A 10911-nucleotide genomic window follows, 5' to 3' on the forward strand; every position below is an offset into this window, starting at 1 on the left:
GTTCCCGGTGTGTCCTCGGTGTGTCCCCGGTGTGTCCCCGGTGTGTCCCCGGTGTGTCAGGAGACTCACAAAGTGTCAGGAAATAAACCCCTCTCTCTTTTCCTCCGTACCCACATCTCTAAAAACGGGGGGAACAACGGAGCTGATCCAGATTTGCTGCGTCATGACGACATTACTAAAATGTGGGCGGGCTTTACACCCACGGGCCAATCAGAAACGTTGCTGTCAGAAACAATGAGACGTGTTCTGGAAGTAATATGGTCTGTGTTTACATTAGCATGCTAACACTCAGAGCTAACCTGTACTGGAGAGAGTATGTGTGAAGAAGCAGGAAATCAAAAGGAACTCACCTTGTGGTAAACCTGAGAGAGAGAAAGAGTTTGAGCTCCATACTGTTTCAGAGAGAATCCTTGATGCAGTTTGGAACAGGATGGCGTTTAATCACGGCAGCATTTAACTGTATCTGCCGGGTAATTCTGATCAGGCATTAGCTCCCCCTCCTCTCTTTTTAAGCTAAGGACCCGAACCTGCTCTTCTCTAACAGCTGGAACAGAGGGATATGAGGGATTTCTAAAATGCAGGATCTGTTTGGTATTTGGAGCAAAACACATCATAGAGATGTTTTTATATATTGTTATATATCTGAGACCCAGAATATATGCCTAAAGATAGCAGATAGGAGACCTTTGAAACCCTGTTTAACTCTGAACAGATTATTAAACCTGGAGTTATTTCAAACAGGAACATTGTTTTCTAAACTTACATCATGTTTTCTTTATTCAGACTGTGGGGCTGCAGGTTGTCAGAGATCAGCTGTTCTGCTCTGATCTCAGCTCTGAAGTGCAACATCCATCTGAGAGATCTGAACCTGGGTTACAGCGCTCTGAAGGATTCAGCAGTGGAGCTGCTGAGAGATCTTCTGGAGGGTCCAGACTGCAGACTGGAGACTCTCAGGTCAGTTCACTGACTCTCTGTTACTGCTGGAGATCTCATGTTTCATTAGATATTCATCCTGATTCTTCTACATCATTAACTTGCATCCATTCAGTTGTAAATGTTGTTTTATTCATATTTTCATTTGTAGCTACTAAAGTAAGAACTGCAGACTTAGATGTTGTCTGATTCTTGAAGGAACTGGAATAGATGTTAGTTGTAAAAAGTAAATCTATGTTTTTAATATTTAGTAAACAATAACGTCTGAATAAAGTTCATCTGAAGTAATATTAGTTTTACATTAATAAAGTTTACTTTCTGAAGAAGACATGTTTTTGTTCCCATTCATTTAAATGTTGAGTAACATCTGATTATAAACTGATTTGTATCCTCATCATGTTTTCTTTATTCAGTCTGTGGAGCTGCAGGTTGTCAGAGATCAGCTGTTCTGCTCTGATCTCAGCTCTGAAGTCCAACATCCATCTGAGAGATCTGAACCTGAGTGACAACGATCTGAAGGATTCAGATGAGAAGCTGCTGAGAGATCTTCTGGAGAGTCCAGACTGCAGACTGGAGACCCTCAGGTCAGTAAGGGGTCTCTGCTGGTTCAGCAGTATTGTATGAACCACAGGGAGGTGTTTCTCTCTCTGGGGAAACAGATCAGTGATGTTACCCACTGACTGCAGGCTCTCTCATTCTTCCATCAACTATAGAAGGCCAGCTGAACATGCAAAGCCACACTTTAGTAATCAACTCTCTAACAGACGGGGTTTTACAGAAGAGTGGGAAAGGTGGTCTGTTCTTATGGGATGTTTTTAGTTTCTAGACCAGGGGTGTCCAAACTGCGGCCCGGGGGCCAAATGCGGCCCTCTGAATCCGCCCTCAGCAAATTCTGAAAGTATAATGAAATATGACCCACTAATGAAACTTGTGCTTGTCTTATATTGTACTTCTTAAATATATATGTACACATATATTACTCAGTAGTATTCATGTGTTCATAATCCCACTTTTTAAATAAATTCAGTCATTAAAGCTGAAAACATGTTCTAACAAATCTAACTTGATAAGAAAAAAGCCCAATAACTTATTTGTATAACAAGCGTGAAATAGACCCTTCATATTTCCTGTGATTATAATCAATCTGAAGATCCTGCTTTAAGGAATGAGCTGCTGACAGAATAAAGTGAACCCTCTGGAGAGCTGGGAGCTGTTGTTTCTGAAAGCATCTTCAAGTAACAAGCATCCTTTCCCTTCATCTGAGGTTTCTGACTTATAACTGAACTCATGAGGCAACATACCTCTAGAGAGCGGCCCAGACCTTTATATATCTTTCTGTATGTGGCCCTCGGGGAAAAGAGTTTGGACCCCCCTGTTCTAGACCAATGACTGGTTACTTCCTGTCATGCAGCTGAGAGCTGTGGCAGGCAGTCGTAGTGTTTGCAGAGAAGATATGATGGGATGTAAAGCATGAGATCAGGACTCTGAAGCTGACTCAAAGAACTAACACTTATTTAAACTGGATCTAAAGCTGTTGGATTGTGTTCATCTCTACAGGATCGGAAGATGGGATAAGCCGATCACGATCCAGAAGACCTGTGAGTACTGAAACCATATCCTCCATTCATCAAGATACTAAACTCTTGAATGGAGCATGACCTCAGAGGAAAACAACACTCTTCTTTCTCTCTTCATCATTCTGGATGTTTCTCCATGTTTTATCATCATCATCATTCTCTCTCTCTCTCCTTCTCCTCTCAGGTGACAGGAAGTGAAGACACACAGAAAGGTGAGAGGTCGTACCAAGTGAACTTTATTTATTGAGGTTTCAACACTTAATTAAAATGTAGTTATTGCTCAGTGTGTTTCTGGTGTTCCAGACAAATCTGTAAGCTCAGGTTTTATTTGTTCTCAGTTTATTCATCACGGGGCGAGTTTGAGACGTCCAGAGGAGCGTGGAGGCATTTTGGAGAATACAGAAGAAGACTGCAGCTGATGAGAGACTTCCTGTTAGCTCTCCTCAATATTGAACAAAAACAATCCATTGTACTTAAAGCTTTTCTTAAAGATGTGTTGCACATACACCTACTGCTACCTACCACCACCTCCCACCCATCCCGGCACCAAAGAGGAGACCCCATCGACCCCAGATACCCCAACTCACTCTTCTTCAGGTTAGCTTGGAGCCCCGCCTTTACCTGCCCCAACATCTCACTTTGAACGATGTAGTCATCCGGATATCTGCATACTGAGAGTGGGACGCAGGACCCGGTCAATGAGCTGCTGGAAGGGGGTCCACTGGACTGGAGGGGCGCTTGGATCTGGTGATGCCTTGCTCTTTCTGAAAGGGGAGGACAAAGGAGGTGCAAAGCAGCTAAAGACTTAGTAAAGGGTTGTGGGTCGTGTGCATAGGCTAATGCAATGTGTCTGGCAGAGGGGACCTTAAGATGGTCCAACATGTGGCACTTGTAGAGTTTGGTTTCCCAAGCGGGTAGGAGGTTAGTTAGAGCCATCTTCAGCATTGCATAGTGTTGATGTCTCCATATTAAGTTGAATAATTAAAACGAAAGTTAATATAATCAAATATAATCTTGTATAACCCACAATGAAAATATTATATTTCATGTTGTTCTATAATCCCAGTATATACAAACACAAGTAGTTTGTTAAATTGAGTTTAAGGCCTATTGTAGTTTATGGGTGTCACTGTTTAAAGAGGGGGGACAGTTGTCTTCACTCACAGGCTGTACCCCCGACTCAATGGAAAAGTACTGGAGCCCCAAAATGTGTTCAGGCCATACCATAGGAGAATATGTCTGGATGTCCAGTCCTGCACACCAGAGGTCATGACCTTTCCCCACAGGGTATAAAGGAGGTGTCTTTGGGTTTTCTTTGTGTTCCTATGTGCAGCATAAAAGCACTGGCTGAGAGGGAGAAAGCTCCAGAGCGGGGTCTCTCCTTGGTAGGTTCTCTCAACTTGGTAAGATCTCTCAGATTGATTTGGTGAATTGTTGAATGAAAGCTTGAATGTGTTAGATACCACTGACCATTTATGAGGAGATTCCTCTGGATTCTGTCGGGTTAGACTTTTAATGTTTCAACTGAAGAGGGCAGTTGAAGTTAGAATTTAGTGTAAGAAATGTAAAACTGAATTGAGCTTTTATATTAGAAAAGTAGCACAGCATGATATGTTTTGTATGATTGTCATATTGTAACGAGAGAAGGTAAAAACCTGTTTAAGTGTGGACCATTTTCTTCAAATAAAATCATCCCACCTTTTTGGATTGGGAGAACTTAAAATAAATCTGCGCTCTCCTCTCCTGCTTAAAGGTAAGATTGCACCACTGCCACACTCACACTTAGGTAAGGCCACACCTCATTACTGATACCAAAATCCTTCGGGATCGCTTAAACAGATTTAGCGTGTCGTCGGTATTGAAACAGCAGTTAATTGAACCTGGTTCTTCAGGAGTTAATAGGTGAGACCTTGCTGACCTCGATGGATCTGAGCCGAGCAGTAAACTTAGAATCAATAGCTTCTGTTAGGTCAATTAGTAGGTCTGAGTAATTGCCGGAATAAATGAACAGGCCTCCCGACTCCAACAATAGTCATGGGGGTGTTCCTTGCTGAAGTTGGGAAAGGAGGGCCCCTCAACCTGAGAGTTGTGGGACAGTAGCTTTAGCATGTTAGCATTGTGAGCTAATAACTTCCACATTGGCTTATTGGTAATGAGACGCTTGCTATTACAGTATGAATTCCTCTCACATGTTAATTGGAATAATGAGTCTGTCAGTGCCTCCATGTGCATCCTTGCTCTGTAATAAAAACAGGACACATTCTGCTTTAAACACTTTCTACTTTCCTCCCACTGCCGCTGCCAACAGAGGGCGATACAGACGTGTTCTTCTCCTTGTTCCCTCGCTCTCTCGCCCCTTCGAAAGTCATTTAATTGGAACCTCCCCAGCTCTTGTAGCTTCTCTGTTTTTAAGGTCCTTGTGTTTATTGATTGCTGTGAAATGAAATGATGCCTCTCAGTGGAGTGGGATTGAGACACAGCGTTAATTACACACACACACACACACACACACACACACACACACACACACACACACACACACACACACAGGCTAACTGCAGCCTCTTCACATTTACAGATGCTCAGAGTTCTCCAATTGATGTAGGTGTTCCTAGAAGTGGTTATTATGAAAATACACAGGAATCTATCAGAGTATAAACCTGGTTTGTAGCCATGCTAATAGTCTGTCTACTACTAAGAACCACATATAAATAACTCAACACCTATTGGATGGATTGCATTGCATTTGATTCATTAGTCATCTCCTCTAGCCCCTTCATTAAGGACATGCTAGTGCTAATTAGCTGTGTTAGCATGCTGAACTCGTATGTTAAACACATTTTCAAGATTCAACATTCAAGTTTCAAAGCTTTATTGTCATTTGCACAGCAGCTACAGAGTAGATATGTCAATGAAGATCTTCTCCAACAGAGCAACATGAATATATATAGGACATGGAACAAATAAAACAGATAAAATAGTGCAAGAGAATGTTTTGAGATGAGCAAAAATGTAAATACAAATAAAATAGAATATAAATAGTGCAAGAATTAGCTATGTTAGCATGCTGAACTCGTATGTTAAACACATTATAGGAGCTAAACAGGAGCATGATAGCATTGTGAGCATGTTAGCATAAAGCTAATAGCCTCAGTCCAGCCTCTCAGAGAATGAACACATGAACACACAGTGACCTTATTGAGTAACAGCCATAAAAGCCATTGATTACCTTTTACAACATGCTAACAGCTCCTAAGCTACTTGCACACGTTACAGACGAGCTGTACCTCGACTGAAGCTGCTTCTTCTATCTTCAAAACAACATGCTTCACTCAGAGGAGGAGATCATGTGCTGGAGTTAAAGGACAGACAGTAAGATGATGCTTCTGTGGCTGTTTTCTGCCTTTTCTCTGGTGTTTTTGACCCCAGTGTGTGACGCAGTGTGTTCAGCTCAGGAGTTCAGCTGCTCTCAGGATCTGTGTGTGTCCGAGGGAAGTGTGTGTGACTTCACTGACGACTGTGGAGATTACAGCGATGAGGAAAACTGTGAGTAAATATTGATTTTGTCAGATTTTCTCTGACTTTGAGACTGGATTACCTTTCAACAGGTGTCTTAAAGTACCTCGTACACCTATAACTTCACAAATCCATATATATTCAGAGTGAACAATGTGATACACAAGTCAAGATGTAGTTATAAATTGCATTATCAACGTATATATAGCAAAAACCAGTGTCGTTCTACTATATTTCAGAGGCAAAAAGCACCTTTTGTTCATATAAAAACACATGATTTGCTGATATGGTGTAACAGAGTACTGAAATACTATTAAAAACAGTATTTCAAGTATCTAAATGTAGTCAAACCACAATGCTAAAAGGCTCTTACATGTAAATAAAACATGATAATAGTATTAGTACTTTTACTTTTGATACCTAAAGTACATGTTATACTTATGTACTGTGTGTATACTGAAATGCATTCATTACAACATGCGTCTGTGAGGATATTCAATGCGTGATATATCTTAAAATATGAATGAATATACATTTCATTCTTTGCAGTGGTGGAAATGAACTAAATACATTTATTGAAGTAGATTTGTTGAGGTAAACCTATCTGTATTATTACTTTAACTTCAGTATAAGATCCTGGTTCTTCTTCTGTGGTGCATCATTGATAATCCTGCCTTGCATACCAACTCACATTCAGTTTCATCCCTAATTCTTTTCAGTCTTCTGTTTCATGTTTGGCCGTGAAGTCCAGGATTAACGCTTATAATGCTCTGATGAGATGATGTTACTTTATTGTGTGCAGAAACCACATCTTAAAGCGGCCGTATTATGTTTGTTGGGGTGTTCTCTCTCCTGTAGTGTGTTTTAGTGCATGTAAATGGTCTGTAAAGGCTCAAATCCCTGCCTGATATGATGCTTTATTTACAGAATCTGTAATCTGGAGCATGTCATTAGGTTAGTTATTGTATAGGCAGGTGTTTTGCAGCGGACTGGAATGTCAATTTGATCAGATATTGCATGGAAATGTAACACTTTGACTCATTCAGAGGTAGAGAGATAGCATAAAGAGGCCGTAGACGAGAAACCCTGCAGTTTGAAAAGCTAAACTCAAAGAGGCTGAAGCATGTCTTCTTTCTGGTTGTAGGCTCTGGATATAAGAGGTGTGGTTTTGAAGATGGATTCTGTGACTTGATGCAGAGCTCAGAGTCCAGATGGATCAGAACTACCGAGGCTCCTGGACTCAAACACGACCACTCAAACACATCAGGTGGGACATTAGGGACACTAGACATCTATTTTAAACTCAACACATGTACCTTATACTTCTGCAGATCTTTTTTTAATTGTATGTTTTATTATTTATTCTACTGTTTCAACAATTAGACAGTTTATACATCCAAGAAACAAACATGATGAGTAGAAGCAGGAGGCAGAAAGCAGAGTGTATCCAGAGGTATCCCTCCGTTAGTCATCCAGCAGGATAAAGAAAAGAAAAGATCATTCTGTAATTAAATACGCACACAGATAAACAACATTCTATATATACATACACATACATATGTACACATATACGTACATACACCCATTTCCAGGGTGACAATAAAATGATAAAGTCAAACAAATAATAAATAAATTCCTACAAGTCCACGTTCAGAAAACAAGACGGTTTCATTTCTCATCCTATTTTGATGTAAACTGATAATTAAGATAATTATGATAATAGTCTTTGTACTTGTTATAGTATTTATTATTATTATCCTTACAGCAGCTAGGTGTACCCATTGTTTGGTTCGTTGGAGTAGTCTGCTAACACATTTTTTCTGACTCTTGATTTGAATGTTTGATGACAGTCATCACTTGAGAGAGTTTTGTTAAGACCACTCCATAGTTTTCAAATCCACGTCTCCCTCTCTTTCAGCTCACTTCCTGTCCCTTTCACCTGGAACCAGAACCTCTGCAGACCTGATCAGTCCTTTCTTCCTGCCCACTGAAACCTGCCAGCTGAGAGACCCTCAAATAACATCTGTTTGAACATTAAAGCACAGGAGAAATGTTACTTTAGTGGGAATGCTGACACAGCATTCCCACTAAAGAACGAGAGAGGAGACGAGGACACGAGAGAGGAGAGACGAGGACACAAGAGAGGAGACGAGGACACGAGAGAGGAGAGACGAGGACACAAGAGAGGAGATGAGGACACGAGAGAGGAGAGACGAGGACACAAGAGAGGAGAGACGAGGACACGAGAGAGCAGAGACGAGGACACGAGAGAGGAGACGAGGACACGAGAGAGCAGAGACGAGGACACAAGAGAGGAGATGAGGACACAAGAGAGGAGAGACGAGGACACGAGAGAGGAGACGAGGACACGAGAGAGGAGAGACGAGGACACGAGAGAGGAGACGAGGACACGAGAGAGGAGAGACGAGGACACGAGAGAGCAGAGACGAGGACACGAGAGAGGAGACGAGGACACGAGAGAGCAGAGATGAGGACACAAGAGAGGAGATGAAGACACAAGAGAGGAGAGACGAGGACACAAGAGAGGAGACGAGGACACGAGAGAGCAGAGACGAGGACACGAGAGAGGAGAGACGAGGACATAAGAGAGGAGACAAGGACACGAGAGAGGAGAGATGAGGACATAAGAGAGGAGACGAGGACACGAGAGAGGAGAGACGAGGACATAAGAGAGGAGAGACGAGGACACAAGAGAGGAGACGAGGACACGAGAGAGGAGAGACGAGGACACGAGAGAGGAGAGACAAGGACACAAGAGAGGAGAGACGAGGACATGAGAGAGGAGAGACGAGGACACGAGAGAGGAGAGACGAGGACACGAGAGAGGAGACGAGGACACGAGAGAGGAGAGACGAGGACATAAGAGAGGAGACAAGGACACAAGAGAGGAGAGACGAGGACACAAGAGAGGAGAGACGAGGACACGAGAGAGGAGACGAGGACTCGAGAGAGGAGACGAGGACACGAGAGAGGAGAGACGAGGACACGAGAGAGGAGAGACGAGGACACGAGAGAGGAGAGACGAGGACACGAGAGAGGAGAGACGAGGACACGAGAGAGGAGAGACGAGGACACGAGAGAGGAGACGAGGACACGAGAGAGGAGAGACGAGGACACAAGAGAGGAGACAAGGACACAAGAGAGGAGAGACGAGGACACAAGAGAGGAGAGACGAGGACACGAGAGAGGAGACGAGGACTCGAGAGAGGAGACGAGGACACGAGAGAGGAGACGAGGACACGAGAGAGGAGAGACGAGGACACGAGAGAGGAGACGAGGACACGAGAGAGGAGAGACGAGGACACGAGAGAGGAGACGAGGACACGAGAGAGGAGAGACGAGGACACGAGAGAGGAGACGAGGACATGAGAGAGGAGAGACGAGGACACGAGAGAGGAGACGAGGACACGAGAGAGGAGACGAGGACTCTTAACTAATGGCCTAGTACTTGTAGAATAAGGCATTACTAAGAGTTTTATAGTGACTAATAAAGAGCCTAGAAACTGCTAACATGTTAATGAACAACTCGTTGATGCTGAACGTGCACTTTAATATAAAGTGTTTCCCAAATTACATTTCATAACATGCAGAAAAGTCTCTCTGTTTCCTCACTTATAACTAACGCTCTCAAATAGACTCTCAAATAATGTGTACTTTAGTATATATACTCACCCTGACCCTCCACTGGACAAAGGGGTTTGATATTTGCACTTTAGGTGAGTCCTAATTTAGTGTCCTGCAATAATGAGATGAACCACTAGATGGCGCCAGAGGATCATTAAAGCTGGCTTCTCTGCCTAGCAACACAAAGTACACTATACCACAAAGAACATCTCCAGTTATTATTGTGTTATTTAAATATATATAAAATGACCTTAGAAGTGTTTTCTTTGGGTCTGATTGTGACGATGAATTCTACGTCAGTCATTTGATTTATTTCACGCCTGGAAGTCTAATTCTTCGCTGCTCACTCAAGCTTAACATTTCCCTCTCAGCTATAATTGATGTTTTGTTTGTGAACGCAATGACTTTTTCTTTATTAGAGACTAAAGGACTTCTTTGATAAAGAGCACACGCAGGTAAACAGCTGCTATTAATACAAACAACACAAATAAACATGCTTTTAGTTGATTTATGACTGCTATGCTTTCAGGTGACCTGCAGAGATCTCATTACTTCTGTGTCTGATATGAAGCAGTTTAATAAGCACCACTTCAATCATCATATTAAAGCACCGTATGAGATGTGAGAGGGTCTTCTGTAGACTTTCATCATGGCATGGTCTCTAAGGTTTACTTCAGTATCTATTGTTGTTGTTTTACAAATTAAAAAGGAAAGTAAACGACCAAATCTCCAGATGAATGTTAGCTTTAAATAGTTGTTTAACTGACTTCTCTCCATGCCGTCTATTTGAAATATGTCCTGCACATATCGCTTGTTGTTCTTACGGTTAGACGGTTTAAATGGACGGCTTATTAACACGTGTTCTGGGCGTCTCTCCCTCTCTTCACGAAGGCCAGTCTGTTCAAACTGAATTGAGACCAATCTGATTTGTTGAACTGAAGAATTGGTGAAATGAACACCACATGTTCAGCAGACTGCAGATTGACGCCTCTGGCAATCTGCAAGAAGACAGAGAACACCTCTTTTTGTTCTTGTGATATTTGAGCCAAAGAAAAACAAGAAATCTAAACGTGAGATTGAAGCCTCTCATCCACTCACTGGGTCATATCTCATACATTCTGCATCTGGAAACTCTCATTCATTCCCATTAATGCTGTCCTTCCCTTGACTGAGATAACGGCTAATTCATTCACAAACTCAATGTCCTCGATGTGTTACACTCTCAGGACATTGTCTCTGT

The 10911-nt window shown here is 42.3% G+C and overlaps 1 protein-coding gene across 3 annotated transcripts; it reads left to right on the plus strand.

The window, feature by feature from the left end:
* Positions 1 to 1352: 1352 nt before the first annotated feature.
* Positions 1353 to 8147, plus strand: LOC117490125 (MAM and LDL-receptor class A domain-containing protein 1-like). Of its 3 annotated transcripts, XR_004556649.1 has the most exons (7): positions 1353 to 1517; positions 2491 to 2531; positions 2695 to 2722; positions 2849 to 4263; positions 5940 to 6056; positions 7171 to 7293; positions 7945 to 8147. XR_004556649.1 is itself a non-coding variant. In XM_034139706.1 (3 exons), exons 1-3 carry the CDS (start codon positions 5888 to 5890, stop codon positions 8055 to 8057), a joined length of 405 nt encoding a protein of 134 aa, XP_033995597.1. In that variant the 5' UTR covers positions 5526 to 5887; the 3' UTR covers positions 8058 to 8147. The 3 variants fall into 3 exon arrangements, 1 of the variants encoding a protein (XP_033995597.1); XR_004556650.1 differs by lacking the exon at positions 7171 to 7293 and having other exon boundaries at positions 7945 to 8136; XM_034139706.1 differs by lacking the exons at positions 1353 to 1517; positions 2491 to 2531; positions 2695 to 2722; positions 2849 to 4263 and having other exon boundaries at positions 5526 to 6056.
* Positions 8148 to 10911: the final 2764 nt, after the last annotated feature.

This window comes from Trematomus bernacchii, unplaced genomic scaffold (genome assembly GCF_902827165.1).
Source record: "Trematomus bernacchii unplaced genomic scaffold, fTreBer1.1, whole genome shotgun sequence".
In the NCBI taxonomy this organism is placed as follows: Eukaryota; Metazoa; Chordata; class Actinopteri; order Perciformes; family Nototheniidae; genus Trematomus; species Trematomus bernacchii.